Genomic DNA, 24,242 nt, shown 5'->3' on the forward strand with positions numbered 1-24,242 from the left:
TGAAGCTCAAAAACAATGTTCAGCAAAGAAGAGCCAGAAACAAGAGTTGCTGCTGAATGATTCCACTGATTTGAAGTAAAAAAACTACTGTTTGAAACCAGGCTATCCTAGGGGTAATCCTGGGGTTGCAGGAGAAGGGCTGAACAAGGTCTTGAGAGGGCTTCTAGGGAACTCCGTCTGGGTGCCGCTGACCTAGGGTGTGTTCAACTGACTCCAGCTCATCAGGTTGTATGTTCATATGTGCAACTCTTGTGTGTACAGTGTAGGTCAATAAAAGACCTTGACCTAGAGTAGCTTTGAATTTGCTAATATGGAAAAGTTTGCAGGATCTATTGATTCTAAAAGAATCAAGGAGCAGAACAGTATTCCTAGGATGGTCCCTTCTGTGTACACTGAAAACAGTTACTACATATGTGGGAATGTGCCCACCTCTGCTGGGAACAGTACAGTGAGCCTGCTTCTGAAGTGGGGGTGATGGCTAGGCTAGGCAGTGGGTCCAGACTGTTATTTTACTCTTTAACTATTTTAATGTATTCTTTTGATTTTTACCATGAGGGTGTGTGCTTCTTAATTTTGTAAGTTAACTTCAAAAATGATAGGGTGGTTAGCTTGCGGGATCTTAGTTCCCCAACCAGGGATCAAACCCAGGCCCTCGGCAGTGAGAGCACGGAGTCCTAACCACTGGACAGCCAGGAAATCCCTGTTGGTTTGTTTTGTTCATGAGGCCCACTGAGTCCCAGGACCCTCCTTCTTCAATGTCTGGGAGGATTTGGCCCTCGATGTCTTGATTGCAATTCGGCCCCCCAAGTTGCAATCAAGATCATTGCCACTGGACTTCAGTGGTTAAGAATTCTCCTTCTAATGCAGGGGGCACAGTTTCGACTCCTGGTCAGAGCACTAAGATCCCACATGCTGTGTGCTGCAGCCAAAAAAAATAAATAAGTAAATAAAATAATATCATTGCCTAAGGGTTCTGCATGTGGCAACTAAGACCCAGTGAAGCCAAATAAAAAAAACTTTTTAAAAGAAAAGATCTTTGCCATCAGGCCCCCAGCCCCCTCCTCCCTCAGACCCAGGGGTCTGGGCCTTACGGTGACAGTGGCCAGCAGGCCCTCTGGGACATTGGCCACAATGATGCCGATGAGGAAGATGACAGCCTCAAGCCAGGTGTATCCAAGAATGAGGGACAGGATGAAGAAGGAGACGCCCAGGAAGACGGCCACACCAGTGATGAGCTGGATGAAGTGTTCGATCTCGATGGCGATGGGTGTCTTGCCCACCTCCAGCCCCGAAGCCAGAGTGGCGATGCGGCCCATCACGGTGCGGTCACCCGTGGCCACCACCACGCCCCGAGCCGTGCCTATGTGGCCAGAGGGGACAGGGCTGAGGCTCAGCGAGGTGCAGAGAGACCCCAAGCCCCTGAGGTGCGTCTGTCTGTCTGGACCAGCTTGGCCCCACCCAGGTGCCCGCCCCACCCCAACTGTCTCACCTTCCACGCAGTTGGTGGAAAAGAAGGTGATGTTTCGGGTCTCCAGGGGGTTGTCGTGCGTGCAGTCGGGGGAGCGGGTCTGGGGCTCTGATTCGCCGGTCAAGGAAGAGTTGTCCACCTGGGGTGAGGGCACAGGGGACAGGGCTCAACCCCAGGCCTGGGGTCAACTGGCATTTGCTCAGAGGAGATTTCAAGATTTTTGTTTGTTCCTTTGTTTTGTTAATGAGGCGGAAATCTCATTAATTAAGGAAACCTGTGTCTGTGGAGGTCACAGCTAGAGACCTAGAAGTCTGGGTGTCAGAGTTGGGCTCTTGAAGGTGGAGAGGGTGCAACTTCTAGGCAAGGTCAAAGGCACTTGCAGGTCTAGGGAAGGAGGGGGGGCCTGGACTCCTGGGTCTGAGGAGGAGGGGCTGGGGGTCTGGACTCCTGGGCCGCTCCAGGAAGGGCAGAGCTAGGCCCCACGCCCACCTTGCAGCCGTGGGCTGAGATGATGCGCAGGTCGGCTGGAACTCGGTCTCCACCCTTGATCTCCACCAGGTCCCCGACCACCACCTCCTCAGCATTCACCTGCATCTTCTCACCTTCCCGGATGACCAGGGCTTGCTGCGGGTGGGATAGAGAGGCGTCACCTCCCTGATGCTCTCTGCCTGAGGTCTCTGGGCACAGCCTCGGCAGCTGTCCACACCCCACCTGGCCCCTTCCTGGGCACCCCTCACCTGGGGAACCATGTTCTTGAAGGATTCCATGATCTTGGAGCTCTTGGCTTCCTGGTAGTAGGAGAAGCAGCCGGTAATGATGACCACAGCCGCCAGCACGATGCCCAGGTACAGCTGTGGGCAGACTCAAGGTCACAGCCCGCCCCACAGCAACTCCCCACCAGCCCTACCCTGAGATGTGTGCAGTCTGGGGAGAGAGCTTTGAGTAAGTGGGCTTCTGCAATTGTATGTCTGACCTCAGGTTGTATCTATTTGAGGGTCTGTGTCTCTCTGGCTGTCCATGTTTGAGTCTCTCTTTCTCTTTTTTAAAAAATGTTTGTTTTGTTTGTTTATTGGCTTGCCATACAGCTTATGGGATCTTAGTTCCCTGACCAGGGATCAAACCCAGGCCCTCAGCAGTGAAAGCATGGAGTCCTAACCACTGGACCACCAGGGAATTCCCTTGAATCTCTCTTCCTGAACAAAAGTGTGCCTGAGCCTCTGGTCTGTCCATCTCTCTATTTTGTGGGTCTCTCAGCCTATGTCAGAGAATCGGTGTGTATGCTGTTGTCCATGTGTCTGTCTGTGTTAAGATCAACGTGCCTGTCTGACTGAAAGCCTGACTTTAAATGCAGGAGACTGTTTGTGTTTGACTCTCTCTAGGTGGGTCTCTGTCTGTCTCTCTCTGTTGGTCTGCCTAGGTCTGAGACTCTGGGTCTGTTCACCTGTTCAGGTTTTCATTTCTGAGAATCCTGTCTGCGCTTGACTCTCACACCGCTCTGTCCGCCACCAGGTTATGCCTGCGACTCTGTGTGTTTGGGTGCTTGTGTCCGTCTGTCTGTCTCTCAGTCCATGTCTGTGTCTGTGCCTGTGTCTAAACTAGGTGGCCGTGCTTGAATCTACGTGTTAGTGTGACTGCCTGCACTGACTCTGCACTAGTGTGTACATGCGCATGCGTGGGTGTGTGCGTGCAAGGATCTCCGTGTAGTCAGAATACAGGTCTATGTTTAAGAGTGTTGTGTTGAGACTGTGTGTGTGTGTGTCCCCTGTGCTGAGTGAACAGGCCCTGATAAATCAGCATGTGGGTGTGTCTGGGTCTCTACGTGAGCCCATTCACTGAGCATCTTTTAGGCCATGACCACCTGCTCGTGTCTACCCTCAAGGCCAGTGATGTTACAACACAGCTTTGGGATGGAGCCCCAGCTCATACTTTCTACTGTGTGACCTTGAACAAGCAACTTGGTCTTATTTATTTATTTATTTATTTTGACTGTACCATGTGGCTTGCAGGATCTTAGTTCCCAACCAGGAATCGAACCCAGGCCCCCTGCAGTGGAAGCGCCAAGCCCTAACCACTGGATCGCCAGGATCCCATACTTGTCCTTTCTGAGCCCGTTTTCCTCCTTGCATCTCTGGTTTTCTCACTGAGTGGTTGTGAAAGTTAGATGAGAAGAAGTCGGAGGCGGGGCTTTGAAAAGTCCAAGGGGAGAAGTGAGACACGCATGTCTCTATGCGGAGGACCTCCTGGGTGGGGCGGGGCGGGTGGAGGGCACTCACGTTGTCGCCAGAAGGGTCGTCCTCTGTGCCCGCCTGGATGCCGTAGGCCAGGAAGCAGAGGATGGCCCCAATCCACAGCAGGATCGAGAAGCCCCCGAAGAGCTGGCGGCAGAACTTGACCCACTCCGGGGTGGTCGGCGGCGGTGTGAGCGCGTTGGGCCCATCTCGGGCCAGGATCTCCTGGGCTTTGCTGTGGGTCAGACCCTGGGGGACACAGGACCCACATAGGACCCTCTCGGAGAAACCTGGCACCCCAACATTACAGAGCACCCTCAGGCATTGTGGGGATCATGCCTCCCCCACTCCCACCCCTGGGACCCCTGTCCCTCCAGCCCGGCCGCACCTGTACACAGTCGGTGTTATATTTCCGGCAGACCTCTTCCACGGACATCTTGTGCTCTGTCTGAGGAACAGGAGTTTGGGGAGACATTGGGTGAGCGTGGAGGCCTGGCGGTAGGGGGGGTCGTTTGGGGAGGGGTCTGCTGCGGGTGGGCGCAGAGGGTGGGACTCACCATAGCCACTTCCTTCTTGAGGTCATCCAGGTCCCGGCGGTCTTTGGTGCCCTTGCTCTTCTTGGGCGAGCCCTTGTCATCTTTCTTGTCCTGCGAGGTGGCGACACGATAGCTGTCAGAACCACCAGACTGCGGGCGAGAAGGGGTTACAGGGGGGCACCGGCCCTGCGGCTGTGCAGCTGCGTCTCCGGGCAGGGCCTGCTCTGGGGGCTCTGTCCCTGCCCTTCGGCCTGGGTGTCTCGCAGAAGTCCCGAAGCTTGTCTCCTCCTATTGCTTCCCACCCCCACCCCCCATCTCTGGCTCCTTGGATCTCTGCGCCAGCGAGTCTCCATCTGGGTCTGTCTATGCCTCTGTCTCTCTCTCTCTGTCTCTAGGTCTCTCCCCTTCAGTCTCCATATGTCCTTTTTTGCTCTGTGTGTCTCTTTCTGTCTCTTACTTCCTCTCCCTGGGCTTGCCCAAGCCCCCCCACCCCCCCAAGTGTCTGTCTCTTGCTATGTCTGTTGGTCTGTCTCTCTTGATCTGCCTCTCCAGGTCTCTGCTTGTGCCTGTCTTATTCCCTTTTGTCTCTCTGTCTCCTTCTGCCGCTTTACCTCTCCATCTGTGGCTATCTCCATCTCTCTGCAGTTCTTTCTCTAATCTCACTCTCTCATCACTCACATTCTCTGTCTCTGCATCTTTACGCGTGTCTCTCTGAGACTTTTGTCTCTCTGATCTCCGGCTCTTTATGTTTTCCATCTCATATAATATCTGTCACCATCTCTTGAACTCTCTCCCTGAGTGTGGCTGAGTCAGTCTCTCTGTGTTCTCCCTGGGTTTCTATCTCTTTCCAAGTTGGTGTGTGGGGATCTTAGATTATCCCTGAGTGTCAGTATTTTCTGTCCATCCTTATCTCTACTTCTTTCTGTCTTCATCTCTCAAGGTACCTGCTTTTCTGTAATGCTCGGTGTGTCTCTCCCTGTTTCTACTGTTTCAACCATCTTGTCTGTCTGTGTCTCACGGTCTTGTTCTGCTGTCTTCCTCTCTACCCCCGTATCTTTCACTCTCTCTCTCTCATCCATCTTGGCATCTCTGTGCTTCCAGCTCCAGGCCTCCCCCATATAACTCCCCCAGGTCTCTCCCTGTCTTTTCTTCCTGGCTCTTTTCTTGGGTCTCTTCTCCCAACTCCATGGATGTCTCTTTCAGAGGACCAGTTGGGACAAATGCCCAGGAGGTCGCCCGTTGGGCCCAGGGATGGTGGCCTGGCTGGACGTGCAGTCGGTCCCGAGGGGCTTGACTGACAAGCTGTGGCCTAGCCTCTCTTCTGGGGGATGGCGGGAGCCATGAATACGTTTGGGTGGGGGTGGGCATGTTTAGGTCTCTGAAGGACAGACTAGCTGCTGGCTGGGATTCAGGGTACAGAAGAGCAAGAGGCACAAGTCCTCCAGGCCTGGCGTGAACTGGATGTAGTGTAGGGGGAGCGGTGGAAGTTCTAGTTTGGGGGCTTGGGCTCATGGGGAAGCCAGCGTCCTTGAAGGCTGGCAGGAGGGGTGGGGTGAGGCTGGGTGCTGATAGAGGCCCGCTGACAGATCTTACAGGCCCAGAGCCAAGCTGGGATCCCAGGCTCAGCACGGCTCAGCGCTAATCCCCTCGTGACCTTGTAGAGGGTTGAGCTGCCTGCTGTCTGCCCCCAGACCCGGAGGCTGAGCCCGGGGGGCTACTGCATCCTAAAGGCCTGGGAGCCTGGGTTTCAGGGGGCACGAGGGTGGCTTGGCGCTGGGCCAGCCCTGCAGCAGTGCTGTGTCTGACACTGAGCATGGAGATTCAGGCAGGCAGGGAGGACCCTCCTCCACCTCCGCTTCAGGAGGTGTCTCAGCCTCCACAAGGGGCAGACCCACAGACGGAGAGAGTGGAGATACAAGGTCGTGGGCACAAGTTAGAGAAATCAGGGGCAGGCAAGAGAGGAGAGAGAGGGGCCTGGAGGGAGGTGGGAAGAAAACTAGCTGCCCACCCCTGAAGACTTAGGGAAGGCCAGGAGCTGATGCTTGGGTCCCTGTGAGACCCAGGGGTGGAGTCCCAGACTCCTCCATCTGAGAGAGGAGAGGCTGGGGGTCTGGACTCCTGGGTCTGGGGGAGGAGGGGCTGGAGGTCTGGATCCTGGGGCTGGGGGAGGAGGGGCTGGGGGCCTGGACTCCTGGGTCTGAGGGAGGAGGGACTGGGGTACCCCAGTCCCTGGCAGGTGAGCCTTGGTTGCTGGTTGCCCTTGTCATGACCAGACTCCCTTGGGGGCGGGCTTCCATCTGTTGGAGGGGGAGCCGAGGCTTTCCCAGTCAAGGCAGGAGGCCCAGATGGGCGCACTGCGGGGCGGGAGCACCTCAGAGGGTGGGGGACACGCGTGTCTGGCCGCTGCAGCCGCCTCTGCAGTTCCTCGCCATTTTCCACGCCAGCCGAGCTCAGGCAGGCTCTGCCCCTTGGCCCGCCCGTCCCTCCCCCTTTCAAGGTGTCTGAGGCCTCATCCCGGCATCTCAGTCGACCTCCCCTTGTGCCCTTTGTCCCCTTTTCCTGTCATCCAGGCTGCCTCTGGCTGTCTCTGGATGGGATATGTCTGTCCTCGGGTCTCCTCATCTCAGCCTCAGTTTCTCTCTTTGTCTCTCCATGTCTCTCTTTGTCTATATCTCTCTGTCTTTCCATATCCTCCTGCCCGTGTCTGTCTCTTTCTTTGTCTCTATGTCTCTTTTTCTCTCTTTGTTTCTCTATCTCTTTGTCTCTTTCAGAGCATCTCTCTCTGTGTCTGCCCATTTCTCTCTGTCTTCCCATGTCTCTGTCTCCCATGTCTAAAGCGCTCACTTCTCCTGTCCCACGTCTTTTCCTAAGACCCGCCCCCAATTTCTTATCTAAGGCATTTAGCCTCAGCCCTGTCTTCCAATCTGCCCATGGCTTCCCTTCCATTTCCACTTACCTGGAAGCCATCACTGACTTCCACCTGCACCTTCTCTCTCCCAGTCCTCTCCCCATCCAATTCTTCTTCCCCTTCAGCCTCGCCCACCCCCATCCACCGACCTGCAGCCCCATCCCCCACCTCCGTTCCTGGACCCAACAGCCTTCCTCCGCCATCTTTCTCCCCATCCCTCATATTCGCTCTCCCATCCCAACCCCCTCTCTCTTCATCCCACCCAGCCCAGCCTACCAGCCTCCTTCCCCCCACCCCCTCCCTCTGGCCCCGCCCCAGACACTCAGGGAGGGATCCAGGGCTGCAGCTGGGGGGTCAGGTGGTCAGCCAGGGAAAGAGGCGGCATCTGCTGGAGAAACTCACAGACAAGGACACACGGACACAGAGGAAAGGGCATAGCCGGGCATGCACAATACCCCCACAACACGCATTTGCACACATAGCCCTCAGCAAGGCACTCAGTCTCCCTGCCGTGGCTCTCCTGCTCCCCGCAGCCCCCAGGTCTGCTCCCCCAGATTAGGAGGTAGACACACGCTGCAGACCCAGGCTGCTCCGCACTGCGGAGCAACCCCATGAGGGCCTGGAAGGAGAAAGGGAGGTCATCGGGTGTGCATCTCATAGTCTGGACCTATCCCTGCCTGGCCACGGAAGCAGACGGGCTTCAACACCCCCAGACACAAACACCGGCGTTCAGACACACCCAGACACGGGTGCAGGCATTCAGACACGACCCGAGCCACACAATCGCAGGCGAACGGTGCTGCCAGGCCTGACAGAACCAGGAACGCGCACACGCACACGCACATCTTCGGCTGAGCAGAGAACCACACCGGGTCAGACAGAGAGGCCGAAGGCTGGTCCGCGCCCCGCGGACCCCGCACACAAAGGACACGCCAACATGCGCCACAGACTCCCACCGACCCAGGCGGCCCCGGGCACACACTCAGCCAGCGACACAACCACACGGATGGGCAGGGTCAGCTGGCTCCCAGGGGCCTGCACCCGGGTCCCAGAGAGCAGAGGTCCCAGAGTCCTCGTCCCCCGCTCTCCGCAGACACCCAATGTCACTGGACCCACAATGTCACACACACAGGCATGCACACACATACACACACACACACACTCGCATACAGGCATCTCCTGGCTGGCCCGAGCACCTACCCCCATCTTGGCGGCTCCGGGGGACAGGGGCACGCAGGCGGGGCAGGGGCCGAGGCAGGGGGCCTCAGGGTGGGCTTAGGCGCGGGCTCGGGCTGGGGGCCTCTGCAGCGCCCGCGCCTCTGTCGGCGCGTGGGTCCGGCGGTCAGCCCTACCGCACAGAGTCTGCGGCGCCCGCCGCCGCCTCCGCCTCCTCATATGCCCGTGCCCGCGGGGGGGCCGGCGCCGGCCAATCAGGGGCGCCGCCGCCCTGATGGATGGCCCGCGGCCCCGCCCCCGGTACTGCAGCTGTTCTCCCCGCCCCCCAGCCTCCGCAAAGTGGCGGCTCGGTGGCGAAGGGGGAGCGCTGCGGGAAGCGGAGAACCCGGAGCCCACCCCCACCCCCCGCCAATGAGGGACCTGGAAGCCCCTGCAGTGTGGGGTGTCGCCTCCTAGGAGGGGGCGCTGAGGGTGGGAGAGCCCCGGAATCCCCCCTCATTGTGTGCCACCAGAGGGAGGGGTGCGCTGTGGAAGGTGCACACCGGGTGGGGGTAAGCCCCGTAAGCCACTGCAATAAGGCAGGAGGGCCAGAGCACCCTTCTCTGCAGTGAGGCAGGGGGAGCCCTGGAGACTGTGGGGTGCTGTTCAGGAGGCGGAGATGGAGGGAACCCAAGAGGCGAGAAAGATACCCCGCGATGAGCAGGGACGCTGCAGAGGGGGGCGGAGCCCTGAGGCCCCCTCAGTGTGTGACCTCCCCCCACACACTATGGCACTGCAGTTATCCAACGAGACACAACTGCACAGGTACACAGGAGACACATCACAGCCAGAGAATCCCACCAAGCATGGGACTCACACCCAACCATCACCCAGAGAGCATAGACGCTGGGGACACCCACCAACACCACCAGTTTCACAGTCACATTCTGTCACATACCAGCTTATCACTTCCCACACATCTCACAGTACCCCATCAAAACAAGCCCAGAGACTCACGAACACACAGCACACTGCACACCCCAGCACACCACAACAGAATCACACAGGCATAAAATGCCATGCAGAGGAACACACACCCTTAAAACACCACCTCACAGACACACATGTCACATGCTCCATCATAGCTGGCCTTAAACCATCTCACACAGAGACCAGTAAACATTTCACCCATGGGCCCATGAACCAGTACACATCCACACTCAGCACCGTCACACAGACACAGGCCTCACACTGCCCCAGACACCATTTGAACCTTTGTGGGCTCTGCTGTGTGGTCACACAACATCACACACACTCCTTCTCAATATATCTGGGCACACGCAAAGACCTTCCATGCCAAACTGCCAAAGTATTGCTAATTGTGAATGACAGACAAAGGGTGCACTCGGACTTATGCACGGCACAATAATTCACAGACACAGATCATGCAACACCATCCTACACACCTCACACTCTACACTCATCATGTATTGCAATGCTGTCTTATACACTTGCATTGTAGCTTCAAACACCCCCAATGCCCACACCCCCACGCTGTGCACATCCCAGCTCGGCATATATTGATACACACACACAGATGCACAGCTGGCACCCACACCCCAGGCCTGCCACAATACACACGACATCCCATCGGCCACCCACTGGAGCCTGAGGAGTTACAGCCTCCCACCCACACCTCTCTGCTCTATGAGGAACACTCCCAGACTCTGTGGGGATGGCAGAAAGGGCAGGCAAGAGCCTGTCTCTGTAGCTTTTTCAGAATGTGGGTATCCTCCCACCTATGGAAGTCGAGATGTGGGGGACAGGCAAGGGGCGTGAAGGTTAAGGACCAGGTCACTGATTTGTGTGAAAGGCTGAAGGCTGGAGTGAGACACAAAAAATGGGAGATTCAAAACCACAGAACCACAAGGACAGGGAGACTGGGCCAGAGAGCAAAAGGGGGCAGGCAGGTGGGTTCCTTCCTTCCTCCAGCACCCAGAGCCTCAGCCCAATCCTGTACTCTGACCCGTCCCCATCCTTCCCTGCTGTCCTTTGTTGCCATAGTAACAGGGAGGCAGCGTATGCAGCAAAGGAGGCTGGGCTTACAGATCTGGCCTGTCTCCATGGAGACTGGGGAGGGGGGGGAGCCACATCTTCTAGCCCTGGTAGTTGGCCCCTCTGCGGAACTCTGTCCCCTTCCAAGAGGGGGATGGGAGGGAAGGGGGGAGGCTCTGTCCCACCTTTATCTTTTTCCTCTCTACCTTATCCTACAGGGATGAGCTTGGACCATGGCAGAGAGATTGGGGGGATGGAGAAGCCTGGGGGGTTTCAGGATCCCAGGAGATTCTTGGCCTTCTCTCCTTCTGCTCACCAGCTGGGCTGGGGGAGACTGCACCCCAGACAGGCTCCTGTCCCCCCTCATGCACTCCCTCCTCAGTTTGGGGAGATTGATGACTGTGCACAGTGTTCCCAATGTGAGGCTTTGCGGAAGTTGGGTGGGGGAGGAGGAAGATTTACGAAGGTCACAGGGATGGATGGGGACAAGGGAACTCGGCAAGAGAGATGGAAGGAGAGACTAAGGGGAGGAATGGACACAGAGTTCAAAACCAGAGAGATGCAAATAGGAAAGGAAAAACAGAAAGACCGACAAAGACAGACAGACTGGCAAAGACAGAAATGAGGAAACAGATGGAGGAGACAGATCAACTGCATTACTTAGTGAAGATGACAGAGAGACACGGGACATAGAGAGCCAGGCAGACATGTTTGGCAAACTGGGGAGACAGAGATAAAGACTGAAGAGATAGAGCAGAAATGGGGGTGGGGGAGACTCAGAAATGGGAGACCTGATGCTTGGTATTGGGACAGAGAATGGAAGAGACCACAAATGTCTGCAGCCATATTCTATCACCTTGACGGACTGACATTCCCGCTCAAGGGCAGAGACATTGATTAGTCTCTAAGAGATGTGGAAACAAGAAACATCCTGAGACACAAGCTCGCCCCCACACCTGCCTCTGAAGGGCACACATCTGGCAAGTGTCTGAGACACGGAAGAGGCCAGGTTGAGATGGGGTGCTGTGTGACAGGCGGGGTCCCCCGGATGTGGCGTGCCCAAGCCGTGCGAAGGCTGGCAGGTCCTGTCGGGGAGACAGGGCGATGCTGCGCGCCAGGCCGGTGCTGAACGGACAGCTCCCGAGCTCTGGGCCGCCTGCCCGAGGGGCGGGGCCCAGCCTCTCTCCTTTCCCTCGCTTGATCTCTAGCATTTCCACGACTCGGGGCCCCCTAACGTCTACATCTAGTTTTCCAAGGCTTCTTGTTTCTCACCTATCTCTGCTCCACTTCAGTCTCTGCTTCTCTCAGCCCCAACAACCCCCGGTCTCTTAACCTGTTTTCTCTGTCTACCCCTCCTCTCTCCCATTCTGTCTCACCGTTTTCCCACCTCATTATGGCTTGTCCCCCTGTTTCCTCTTTGGCTTATTTCCCCATCCCTCTCTGCTCCCCTCCGTGGTCTCTCCCCTACCTCCGTGGTCTCTCCCCCACCTCCGTGGTCTCTCCCCATCGCTACTCCATTTCTGTCTCTTCCCTTTCTGTCTCTTGCTCATTCCTGTCCCATCTCTTTCTCTCCACCTCTCCATATCTCCCCCTTCCACTCGGCCTCGTTTTGGCTCTGGCTGTGTGACCTTCACTCGTCCTTTCTCAGCGGCAGTTTCCACAGAAACCTCCAGCGGGGCGGGGGAGGGCGGGGACAGAAAGCAGACCTACCCTTTTCCCTGCTCCACCGGCCCTTCGGCCTCCCGCCCCGCCACCTCCCCCTCCACTGGGATTTCTCACTTCCTCTCTTGGGGGCTGGGGAGTTACGTTTTCAGCAGAAACACAGGATCGGGGGCACAGACAACTGAAGGTGGTCTCAGGGAGGTTCACACATGCACACGATTACAAAGCCAACAGATCACCCTGGCCCAGGCACACACCTGTCACCGTCCGGGCTAGCCGGGGCACCACCACACTGAACTGTTCACTCGCCCTCCCCTCCCCCAGCCCCATCTGGTTTCTGTCATTCTATGTCTCCTTTTCCTGGTATCTCCGCCTCTCCAGATCCCTCCATCTCTCCATCTGTCTCAGGGAGAGCTGCCTCCTTCTGTCCTGGGAGAAGGTCAGTGGAGAAGGGCCAGCTGCCCAGACCTGCGCTGACCTGCTGTCTGCGGGCAGGGCGGAGAATCGAGAGAGTGAAGGGGTGACCATCCAGTCTGCGGTTCTAAGCAGACTCCCTGGGGGTGGGGAGAGGAAGCCCAAGCCTTCGGTGCCCTCACACCCCCAGGAAATGAGACCTGCGTATCCCCAGCTTTGGGGTTTTGTTCTTTTTTTTATTCCAACAGGGACTGGGCTGTGGCAGGGGGAGGGATGGAGGCCCAACTGACCCCCTCCCTGTGGGGGTCTCATAGAAATTCGGAGGTTTCTCCCCAAAAAAAAGAGAGAAAGAGAAGAGTCGAGGGGCGCCAGGGGACACCCATCTGCCCAGAGGCTTCCCACTTCTCCAGAAGTGGGGAGGGCTGCGTCAAGTCTTGGGGAGCCTGAGAAGTCCCAGGATGGGGTTCTCCCCGCGGACTGCTTTCTGCTTCCGGGAACGACCCCTGCAGTCCCGGCCCCCGGAGTTCTCGGTCCCTGTGCTCGTCTTTGTCCGCAGTCGGGGGCGGAGTGCGGGCGTCCGCGGCTCCCTCCGGCGAGTCCACTAGGGGGCGCAGGCAGGCTCTGGAACCGAGCCTCGGACTTCACCGGGAACCGAAGGCAAAATCGCGGCGTCCGGCGCGCGGCGGGCGCAAGTCTCGTCCCTCGCCCACTGGGGAAGCGAGGGCGACCGGGGCCTGGGGCGAGCCCGGCCCCTGCATCAGTCCGGGCGCCCTCCCGTGGTCACTCGTGCTCGGCCAGCTCGCGGGGGCCGGCGGGGCGGGGCCGGGGCGGGCTGGTGGCTTCGGCGGGGGCGCCCAGGCCACGCGGGGGCGCGCCGGCCCCGGACGCCCGCAGTGCCTGGATGCGCCGGCACTCCTGGCAGACGCGCACGTGGGTGCAGGGCGTGGGGGCGGGGGGCCGAGCCCCGCCTGGCGGCCCCGGATCGTCCAGGAGGCGCTGGGGGCCCCCGTGCGCGCTGCCCGCATCCGCGCCAGCAGAGTAGAGCTTGCCGTTGCTAAGGCGCATCTCGCGGACGGCGCGCAGCGACAGCAGGGCCCGGCTGGGGCCGCCGGGCCGCCGGCGCCGGCGGGAACGCGACGTCTTGCGGCAGGACACGGCGTGCCGCAGCTCCTGCAGCATCTCCTGGCACACCGACACCTGGGGGCGGCGCGGGGCGGCGGTCATGGTCTGCGCCCTCCCTGCCGCCGCGCCTCCTCCCTCTCCACGCCTCTGGTCCTCCAGGCCACGCTCTTCACATCCTCCTGCTCTCCCCGCCCCACCCACCGCTGTGTTCACCTCTCTTCCTCTTTCCCACCTGCGCTCTCGTCCTCTCCCTTCCTTCCATCCTCTCCTCTCTTCCTAGGCTCTTCCCTCGCAGGTCCCTTCTCTCCCCGTGCTCTTCCTTCTCGCCTCTCAACTCCTGTCTGTCCTCCACTTCTCTCTCCCGTCTCCCTTATTCTCTGGATTTGTTCTTAAATCGGCCCTTCACCTCTGAGCCATGCTCCTCTCCTCCTACTATCTCGCCTCTTGTCTTTTCACTCGAAAGTTTCTAACTGCTTCTAGTCCTTCCCTCCTACTTGTTCTCCATCCTCTGTCACTGATTCCTGTGCTCGGTACTGACCACCTACTGGTGGCTCAGATGGTAAAGAATCTGCCTGCATAGCAGGAGACCCAGGTTTGATCCCTGGGTGGGGAAGATCCCCTGGAGAAGGCAATGGCTATTTACTCCAGTACTCTTGCCTAGAAAATCCCACAGACAGAGGAACCTGGAGAGCTGCAGCCCATGGGGTCGCAAAGAGTCAGACACAACTGAGTGACTAACACTTTCACAACGTACAGGCAGACCACCTACAGTGTCCCAGGCACCGTCTGGGAGCATTAGGGCCACAGCAGAGAACAGGTGGAAGCCCCTGCCCTCCTGGAGGTTATATTCCAGCATGCAGAGACAAAACCTAAAGACACAGTATGTTCGACGGTGATGAGTGTTTTGGAGAAAAATTAAATTCGGAAGAGAGATAGGGGCGTGGGTGGGGAGCAAGGTGGAACGTTGAGATGAGACTTTAGGGGAGACTCGTTGAGAAGAGGACTTGCAAGTAGACAAAGGCAGGGCGGGGATGAGCTGCATGGGACCCGGTAGGAGGGAGGGCAGACAGTTCAGCTGGATACAGGTGAGGAGGTGCTGGAAGAACCTGGAGCAGGTCAGGGTGGTTGGGGTGGGGTGGGCAAGGGGGCATGGCAGGAGATGAGGTCAGAGGAGCAATGGGGGCTGGCTCGTTTAAGGCCCAGAGTCCACAGTAAGCATTTGGCTTTTACTCTGAGTCAGATGAGCTGACTCACTGGAAAAGACCCTGATGCTGGGAAAGATTGAAGATAGGAGAAGGGGATGACAGAGGACGAGATGGTTGGATGGCATCATTGACTCAACGGAATGAGTTTGAGCAAGCTCCAGGAGATGGTGAAGGACAGGCAACCCTGGCGTGGTGCAGTCCATGGGGTCCCAAAGAGTCAGACACAACTGAGTGACTGAACAACTGAGTCAGAAGAGTTTTAGATACAGGACTGCTGTGCTTTCAGCAGATCACTCTGAAGCTGTGCTGAGAAGACTGTAGGGACACCAAGGGCAAGAGCAGGGAGGCCCCTAAGAAACCACTCTGATCACCAGGCAAAAGATGGCAGTGACTGGACCAGTGTGGTGGTGGCCAAGGAGGTGAGAAGAGTTTGAATTCTGGGTGTGTTTCAAAGGTAGAGCCCACAGTTTTTGCTGAGATCAGGTAGAGGGTGTGAGGAAGAGGGAGGGGTGAAGGGTGACTCTACATGTTTTGGTCCCAGCAATGACAGTGTTGCCTGGTGGGTGGGCAGGAGCTCCGTGCTGGCCACATGACATCACGCACCGCCGGGTGGACATCCTCGTGGAGGTGCAGAGTACAGGGAGCTGAATTTACAAACTGTGGGTTCAGGGAGAGGTCCCTGGAAGGGATACACACCTGGAGGTTATGGCAGTCAGCCTCCAAGATCCTGCCCCTGGGGTGTTCACACCTTTGTGTAATCCCCTTTGCCTTTGTAGGAAGGCCACTGTGTGATCCACAGAATAAGGCTAGGTCGGCTGACATTTTGGCTCTCTCTTGGATCCCTCGCTCTGGGACAAGTCGGCTGCCACAGCCTGAGGACACTCAAACAGCCCTATGGAGAAGTCTCTGAGTGAGGAACTGAGGCCTCCTGCCCACTGCCATGTGAATGAGTGTATTTTTATTCTATCTCAGGATGTTTTGACATCTTAAACATCTTGCTAGCCAGGGAGAGACCACCCTCCCAGAGCTAGCCAATTCTTAGGGACAGCAAAGAGTTGGGAACCTGCCTTTCATACGAAAACCCAACCAGTTCTGAATCTATACTCCCCCTTTATTTGACTCACACACCAAACCCTAAAACAACCCAGGGCAGGTACCAGACAAGTAGAGACCACCCCTCTAGCCCAGAGCCTGCTAACAGCGTTCACATGGCCGAGTACTAAGCCATTTCCCCACTTGCCTTGCCTTTCCCAATAAAGCCTCTGCCCTAGGCTTCTCTTTCCCTTCTTCTGCTTCCTGACTAAAGGTGGCGCTTTCCTTGTGGCCCCAGTGGCGTTGGTGGTGGGGGGAGCACGGGCTTCTGTTAGGTGATATAAGTACTAAATTATTCTTTCCCTGGCACTGGCGTCTCCAAATCATCACCCAGTCACTCCCATAAATTAAAACCCCAAGTACACTGTGAGACAGGGAGCCATCCTAGAAACAGATCCTCTAGCCCCATTGGGGCCTCTGTGCGTGCGTGCTAAGTCACTTCAGTTGTGTCCGACTCTGTGCGACCCTATGGACTGTAGCCGCCAGGCTCCTCTGTTCATGGGATTCTCCAGGCAAGAATACTGGAGTGGATTGCCATGCCCCCTCCTCCAGGGGATCTTCCTGACCCAGGAAGCGAACCTGCATCTCTTACATATCCTGGATTGGCAGGCAGGTTCTTTACCACTAGCAGCACCTGGGAAGCCCCCAGACAACAGCAACTCCCCATGAAATCATGCACGTGACCTTAGCAGAGACACTGAGCTGCCAGGACCACCCAGCTAAGCTGCTCCAGATTCCTGACCTATGGAAACTATGAACTGGTATCAGTTTGTTGTTGGAAGTTGCTAAAACGGGGGATAGCTTGTTACGTGGCAACGGATGAATAATGCAGGAGTCATCAGCATTCGGTCTTGCAAACCATTTGGCTGGAAGAGATCACCGAGGGAGGTGAGGAAGAGAAGTCCAAGGCCCGAGCCCTAGGGCCCCCCAACGAGAATGTCAGAGAGGTAGGAGGAAGATGAGACAGGAGCAGGACCAGAGAGGGCTGAGGAGGTGGTGACCAGCTGTGTGGGAGCCCTGGGCTACCTCACAGTGATGAGGCCGGAGACTCAGGCACCGGATTTCAGATGTGAAGGTTGTGGATGGCAAGACTGGCTTCAGCAGAGGGGCGGGGACAGAAGGTGGATGGGAGTGTGTCCAAGAATGAATGGAAGGACAGAAACTGGAAACACCCTGTCAAGGCTACCACAGAAGGGGAGGAATGGGCTGGTGACCAGGAGGGGAATCTGAGTCGAGAGAGAGGATTCCTTGAAGATGGGAGAAACGATAGTGTATCTGTCTGACACCTGGCTTGATCCGATAGAGAGAGGAAAACTGATGATGCTGGAGGGAAGGAAAGCTGAGGCATGTCCTTGGGAAGGCGAGAGGGTACCGGGCACAGGTGGAGGGAGTGTTAGCGAGGAGGTGGATGCTCATTTGGAATAACTAATGGGGCGAGTGGAGAGGGCAGACGGGTGGCGGGATGTGGAGGTGAGGGCTGGCAGGCTCTCGGACTCCTCTGCTTTTCTCAGGCGAGCAGAAGCAAGGTCAAGGGCTCACAGCGGGAGGGGGAGGCGGGGCTGGAGGCTGGCAGAGGGCGCGCAAGGCGGGAATCGCGGAGGAGGAGCGAGGGGGCGGGCCGCCGGGTCAGCGGTGGAGTGTGGGTGGGCAGCCCGCGCCGGCACAGGGCGTGAGAGCGGCCAGCACGCCGGCTTCCTTGCTGCCGCATACAGCTGCATTCTCCTTGCCCCGTTGTCTCTCCTGCTATTTCTTCCTTATCCACCACCTCGTTCTCTCCCCAGCCTTCTCTCGGTGCCCCTTCTCACTCCTTCCCCCGCATCCTCACGGCTGCCGGCGCCCTCTTCCCGCTCTACCTTTCCTCATGTCCGTGGACCCTCTCTCTCGTCTTCCTTCTGCCCTCTCCTCTTTTTTTTAAAGTTTCGCTGCCCTGCAGCTTGTGGGATCTTAGTTCCCCGACCAGGGATTGAACCGGGACCCTCTGCCTTGAGACCACCAAGTCCTAACCACTGGACCACCAGCGAAGTCCCTGCTCTCACCTCTTTCTGGAGCTCTGGGACCCCTGGAGGATCATCTCTCCCCTCCCTGGCTCCCACCCCTTCCCCCGCATTCTTCCAGGAATGGCTCCCAATGCCACAGTCTTCACGACCCCCCACCACCCCCGAGGTCCCGCTTTTCCCCGCATACCCTTCATTAGCCTCCTTACCTCTTCTGACTCTGCCGACCTCCGTGTGGACCATATGAACTCCATGACCGCCACGAAGACAGCGATGATGAGGCCACAGATGAGCACGACAAAAATGCCCCCGATGTTCTCCATGCCCAAGCCTGGGGGTGGAAGGGGAGAGCCAGGGGTCGGGCCTTGTGGGCGGGGGAGGAAGGGGCCAGTGAGGGGCCTCCAGGAAGGGCAGGGTGCGCGGGGGCAGCTGACCTTTGGCTCGGTGGTCCTCCTCCTTGGGGCAGCGGCCCCCCTCCCACCACTTGCGCTTCAGGATCTCCAGCCGGTTGTTCTCCTGAAGCTGAAGGATGGCCAGCGTGATCTCATCCCGGAACGGGGAGCCTGGACCAGGCACATGGCAGGGGCAGGTCATTGGGACACTGGAGCCCTGCCCCCCAAGGCCCAGCTCCTCTCCTCCCGGCTCTGCCATGTGCCCAGCATCTTCCCTGTCCACCCTCTATCTGACTACTGCTCACCATCTCCCCTTAACCACCTCTGGGCCAAGCCCCCGACCTGTCACATTTGTCACCATTTCCCCCTCCCAGGACAGCAAGGAGATCAAACCAGTCAATCCTAAAGGAAATCAACCCTGAATTGGAAAAACTGATGCTGAAGCTGCAGCTCCAATACTTTGGCCACCTGATGCAAAGAGCTGACTCATTGGAAAAGACCCTGATGCTGAGAAAGACTGAAGGGAGGAGGAGAAGCGGGGGACAGAGGATGAGATGGTTGGATGGCATCATCAACTCAATGGACATAAGTTTGAGTAGACTCTGGGAGATAGTGAAGGACAGTGAAGCCTGGCATGCTGCAGTCCGTGGGATTACAAAGAGTCAGACACAACTGAGCGACTGAACAACACCACTCCCTTCCTTGTGGCCCCCTCCCTCACTCCTCACTGAAGCTCTTCTCAACACAGCAGCCAGAGAGACAATTTCAGAAACACAGTCATAGATCACACCTCTCTGGTGCTTAAAACTCTCCAATGACTTCTGTTTGCAGCTAGAAAAAAAAAGATGTTCACAGGTTCAACAAGATCCTGCATTCACCGGTCCTGCCACCTGGGGCTCCCTTAGGACTTTTGCTTCTGCCTGGAATGTTCGTTTCCTTACTTCACTCAAGGTGCAGCTCACATGGTGCCTCAGAAAGGTCTTCTCTAACTCTGTTTAAAATGCCAGGGACTTCCCCAGCAGTCCGGTGGTTAGGGCTCTGTGCTTTCACTATGGGGGGCCTGGGTTCAATCCCTGGTTGGTGAACTAAGATACGGCAAGCTATGTGGTGCAGCCAGATTAAAAAAAGATGACAACAAGCACCCCACTCCCTGTCCATCTCTTCCGCTAATTTACTTCAGAGCAGTAGTGACCACATGATGTCACCTTATAAGGCTATGTGTTAACTGTCTGTCTGCCATCTTCGCCCCAGTAGACAGCTGAGGTGGGGGCTCAGCAGCTAGCTCCCTGCTGTGGCCTCTGAGTACCCAGCACAGTCCTGGCACACAGTAGGGCATCAGACCTGCCACATGCCCAGTCACACCTCTCCTCTGCATGGCCCCAGACCTGAACCACCTCTCTCCTCCCTGCCCTCAGATCCTTCCCTTAAACTATCCTTGGGTCCCACCCACATCCTACCCTGAACTAATTATGGTAATTCTTTTTAAAAAAAATATTTTTTTTCTGTGGACCACTTTTAAGGTCTCTATTGAATTTGTTACAATATTGCTTCTGTTTTATGTTTTGGTTTTTGGACTGTAAGGCATCTTAGCTTCCCGACCAGGGATCAAACCTGCGCCCCCTGCATTGGAAGGTGAAGTCTTAACCACTGGACCACCAGGGGAGTCCCCACTGTGATGATTCCAGGTGCCAGAAACTAGGGCAAGTGTGGTGATGGGTATTTAGCAGACACCTACTATGTGCTAGACCCTTGGTCTACAGAAATGTATTCAGGTCTCACAGTGATCCTGTGAGGCACGTACTGTTGCTGTTCAGTCCCTAAGTTGTGTCTGACCCTTTGCGACCCCATGGACTGTAACCCCCCAGGCTCCCCTGTCCAAGGGATTTTCCCGGCAAGAATACTGGAGTGGGTTGCCATTTCCTTCTCCAGGGCATCTTCCCCACTCAGGGACTGAACCCACATCTCCTGCATTGGCAGGTGGATTCTTTACCGCTGAGCCACCAGGGAAGCCCGAGGTAGGTATTACCACCCTCGTTATCTGAAGGAGGCAGATGACATTGTCGCCTGAGTCAGGGAGGAAGCTGGGATTGTAATCCAGGTTGGTGTGACTCCGGATCCTGTCTCTCAGAGCACCAGGCACCACAGTTTCCCCGATAACAGCACTGACGCTACTGCAAAGCTGCTAAAATTTGGGCTCATTTGTTATGTAGTCACAGGTGAGTAATGCAGCAATCATCAGAATATAGGTAGGTTTAAAAGCCAAAATTGGGTGACAGAATCAGTGGTGAGTTTCCAACACCAGCCCTGGAAAAACTCGTCCAGGTCTCCCTGGCAGATCCATCCATCATTCTTCCTCCCTCCCTTCCACCCATCCAACAACATCCATTGTCATTTCCTGAGCACCTGCGCTGGGCCAGGCTGTGGGTTTGGTGCAGAGAATGTGAAGTCAGCAAAACCATACCCTCCCCCCTGGAGGGGCCCTGGGGCAATGGGAGAAGGTGGCGAGCCTCACAGGGTTCTCCCAGCTGCTCTGCAGGGCTGGAGTGGATGGCTCCTAGGCCTGTTTATCCTGGTGGAGGGCACAGAGGCTCAGGAAGGTGGCGACACCTGCCCAAGGCCACACAGGCAGGAGGCTACACAGAGCACACCCAGCCTGCTCAGGGAGGGTCTGGCCCACCCTGTGGCCTGCTCATACTTGTGGCTTGGCTCCAGCCGCCCAGGGCCCCAGGGCTGCCACTCAGGGAGGGTCTGGCCCTCCCTGTGGCCTGCTCACACTTGCGGCTTGGCTCCAGCCGCCCGGGGACCCAGGGCTGCCATACCCAGCGGCATGCCGATGCCGTAGCCCTTGGTGTCGAGGAGGCCCCCGATCTGGGTGAGGTTGCAGTTGAGGCGCCGGTGGTACTCGTTCATGGTGGACTCGAGCAGGAAGGCGTAGCGGGAGTTGAGGACGCGGGCGATGCCCTCCTCTGTGCTCTTGACAAACACGCTGGGCTGCTTCGACTGCATGTAGTTCCACATCCGCTGGTACGTCTGGTATCGTGAATTCTGGGCAAGGGGAGCACGGGGAGGGGAGCACAGGTGAGGGTCTTTCCACTCCTGCCTTTCCCCGAGCCCTCTGCCCTCCAGGAGGTCTCCCTCAAGCGGAGAGAGTGAGGAGACCAGAGGAAGACAGAGCCAAGGACAGAGAGAGACAAGACAGACAGACAGACTACTCAAGGCCAGGTCCAAACCATCCCCACACCCACCAGCCCAGCGAGGAACCCGAGGACTGAAGGCTTGGGAAGGAGGGGGCGTGACCTGTTTTCCAACCCTTTTTCTCTCTCCCACCCTTGGGTCTTGGCGCAGCTTAACACCCAGCCCTGTCTTCCCAGTGTTCCCAGGGTATATCCAGAGAAGCAGAAGCTCCACCCCATTCTCTCTCCAGGGCCCAGCCTGCTTCAGGGAGACCTCCATCCAGGCCAAACAGGACAGCTTTCCTCCTCCAGGCCCTGTGGGGACCTTATGAGGAATGCCCTGCCCTACCCTAAGCTGCTGTGCGTGGCGGTGACCCCAACACCAAGCCAGGGCGGCCCCGGGGGCCCCACCTGAAAGAAGGTCATGGTGGAGCCGGCGTGGATGGTGCCGTACTCGATGTTGGTCTGGTCTGCCAGGTCGTCGGCCGACTCCACGGGCACCTCCATGCGCTGCACGGTGAGGAAGGCGGCCAGGTTGGCCGTGTAGGAGGAGATGATGATCAAGGTGAAGGCCCACCTGAGGGGTGGGAGGGGTGAGCCACGGGCTGGAGCCCCCCTGCCACTTTGCCCCTGTGGCCATGCACCCCTTGGTGGTGCCCGACTCAGTGACCCCAGCATCTAGAAGGCTAGAAGGCTGATTGCTGACTGGGATCACAGAATCCCATGGACAGAGCAGCCTGGTGGGCTACAGTACATGGCATCACAAAGAGTTGGGAGGGGCTGGGATCATAGAATCTGGAGCCAGATCCCTGGGTTTACATTTTTAAAAAGATTTTTATTTATTTATTTGGCTGCACCAGGTCTTAGCTGAGCATGTGGGATATAGTTCCCTGAGCAGGGATTGAACAAAGGTCCCCCTCCATTGGGAGCGCAGAGTTGAAGCCATTGGACCACCAGGGAAGTCCCTTCCCTGGGTTTAAGTATTACTTCCAGAGACTTCCTGGTAGCTCAGACAGTAAAGACTTCTGCAATGCAGAAGACCAGGATCTGACCCCAGGGTTGGGAAGATCCCCTGGAGGAGGGCATGGCAACCCACTCCAGTATTCTTTCCTGGAGAATCCCATGGACAGAGGAGCCTGGCGGGCTACAGTCCATGGTGTCACAAAGAGTTGGACACAACTGAGCAACTAACACTTTCTTTCCAGAGACTTCCACTGTCAGAAACACAAGAGAATGAGATGGTCTGGAAATACCCTCTTACTGTGAACTATTAATAGAAAACTGGACAGGGTATAGGAAATGACCTTAGACAAAGGACAACAGGCATTACAGGACCAGGATCCCTGAGGGAAGAGAAACAATGAAGTAAGACTTGCTTGCCATTACCCAGCTGGACTTAATTTATAGACGGCCGTGCCAGGAAGGAAAACCCCGAGTCTGGCAAACTCACTGAGCTGCAGAGATGGAGATCAGAGATCAAGAAGGCCGAGAGATGGCTGGCATGCATGAGACAGAATGCCCAAGAGGAAGCAGCAGAATGCTCAGCGTTCTAGTAATCTGCAAAGCTTCTCTTTTGAATCTTTGGCTGAATGTCAGTTGTGTATGCACTGGATAAAACTCCAAGGGGTCAGATAAGAACGTTCAAAGGGAGAACAATTTCCAGGGCTCATACAGGGATGGGAATCTTTTGAGCTCCTAACCAGAGTAGAGAGATTTCTTTGAATGCATAAGACATTCAATAGAGATAAAGGATAACACATTAGAATTAGTTGTTATGCTGCTACTGCTACTGCTAAGTCGCTTCAGTCGTGTCCGACTCTATGCGCCCATAGACAGCTAGACCTACCCTAAAAGAGCTTAAAAACAGGCCTGGAAAGACTCAAAAGAATCCACAAGTAACTGTCTTGCAGGGAAAAAAAAAAAAAAACCCAACAAACCCAAAGATTCTTTAATACATGCAACAATGTAAACAATATAAAATCCACAATGTCTGTCATCCAATAAAAAAAAAATACCAGATAAACAAAAGTGCAGGAAACTGACTCACAACTAGGAAAAAGTTGCTCAACGGAAGCCGAACTAGAATTGGCAGAGAAGATGGAATTAGCAGCAAGGACATTAAACAGCTATTACAAAGACATTCAGAATGATCGAGGATGTAAAGAAAAACATGAACGTGTTGCAGAGGGAAATGGAAGAAAAGAACAGAGATCTCTATATGAAATATACAACATCTAAAAGGAAATTTTTACTGGAAGGATCTACACAGATTAGACACTGCACAGAAAACAGATTTTGAAGACAGCAAAAGAATCTATTCAAAAGAAACACATACACAAAAAATGAAACACAAAGAGGGAAAAAAATGACCGACAATGAACACAGAGCCTTAGTGGCCTGAGGAATAACACCAAGTGGTCTCACATCCATGACGGGAGTCCCAGAGACAGAAGAGAGTAAGGGGGTAACAGAAAAAAATATTGGAAAAAGTAATGTCCAAAATTTCTCAAATTTAGTGAAAATTATAAACTTGCAGATCCAAGAATCTCAATAAGCCCCAAGTAAGACAACACACATACACACATTATTAGTTATTTCTTGTTTTAGAAACAGCTAGTAACATTTTACACCAAGTTTATAAAGTCTGAATTTTTTCTGAATGAATGCAACTAATTTTTATAAGTAAATGCTGGGTTTTATGAGCTTTCCAGGTGACTCAGTGGTGAAGAATCCACCTGCAATGCAGGAGACATGGAGACCCAGGTTTGATCCCTGGGTCAGGAAGATCTCCTAGAGAAGGAAATGGCAACCCACTCTAGTATTCCTGCCTGGGAAATC

General features: G+C 55.9%; 2 protein-coding genes across 3 annotated transcripts in view; both read right to left on the minus strand.

The window, feature by feature from the left end:
• Positions 1-107: 107 nt before the first annotated feature.
• On the minus strand, positions 108-8,482 carry LOC138991643 (sodium/potassium-transporting ATPase subunit alpha-3-like). Its single transcript, XM_070386731.1, has 9 exons — positions 8,341-8,482; positions 4,254-4,343; positions 4,085-4,144; positions 3,742-3,945; positions 2,206-2,319; positions 1,958-2,092; positions 1,490-1,607; positions 1,092-1,360; positions 108-119 (listed from the first exon to the last, which is right to left on the minus strand). The coding sequence occupies exons 1-9, from the start codon at positions 8,344-8,346 to the stop codon at positions 108-110; spliced, it is 1,008 nt and encodes a 335-aa protein (XP_070242832.1). The 5' UTR covers positions 8,347-8,482.
• Positions 8,483-12,648: 4,166 nt separating this feature from the next.
• The window catches only part of GRIK5 (glutamate ionotropic receptor kainate type subunit 5), a 63,445-nt gene continuing 51,851 nt past the window's right edge, over positions 12,649-24,242 (minus strand). For both annotated transcript variants that reach the window (XM_070387619.1, XM_070387620.1), the window contains exons 16-20: positions 21,816-21,981; positions 21,051-21,276; positions 18,274-18,402; positions 18,049-18,170; positions 12,649-13,623 (exon numbers count right to left, since the gene is read on the minus strand). In XM_070387619.1, the coding sequence (XP_070243720.1) occupies positions 13,207-13,623; positions 18,049-18,170; positions 18,274-18,402; positions 21,051-21,276; positions 21,816-21,981 (1,060 nt within the window). In that variant the 3' untranslated portion in view covers positions 12,649-13,206. The remainder of the gene's footprint in view (positions 13,624-18,048; positions 18,171-18,273; positions 18,403-21,050; positions 21,277-21,815; positions 21,982-24,242) is intronic.

Source organism: Bos mutus, chromosome 18 (assembly GCF_027580195.1).
Source record: "Bos mutus isolate GX-2022 chromosome 18, NWIPB_WYAK_1.1, whole genome shotgun sequence".
NCBI lineage: Eukaryota > Metazoa > Chordata > Mammalia > Artiodactyla > Bovidae > Bos > Bos mutus.

Bases quoted from the DNA above. Each gene is read 5' to 3' on its own strand.
- LOC138991643 (XM_070386731.1), bottom strand. The intron at 4,145-4,253 runs GTGAGTCCCACC...CCTGTTCCTCAG, and splicing joins TCAAGAAGGAAGTGGCTATG to ACAGAGCACAAGATGTCCGT. The intron at 2,320-3,741 runs GTGAGTGCCCTC...GTCTGCCCACAG, and splicing joins ACGACCCTTCTGGCGACAAC to CTGTACCTGGGCATCGTGCT.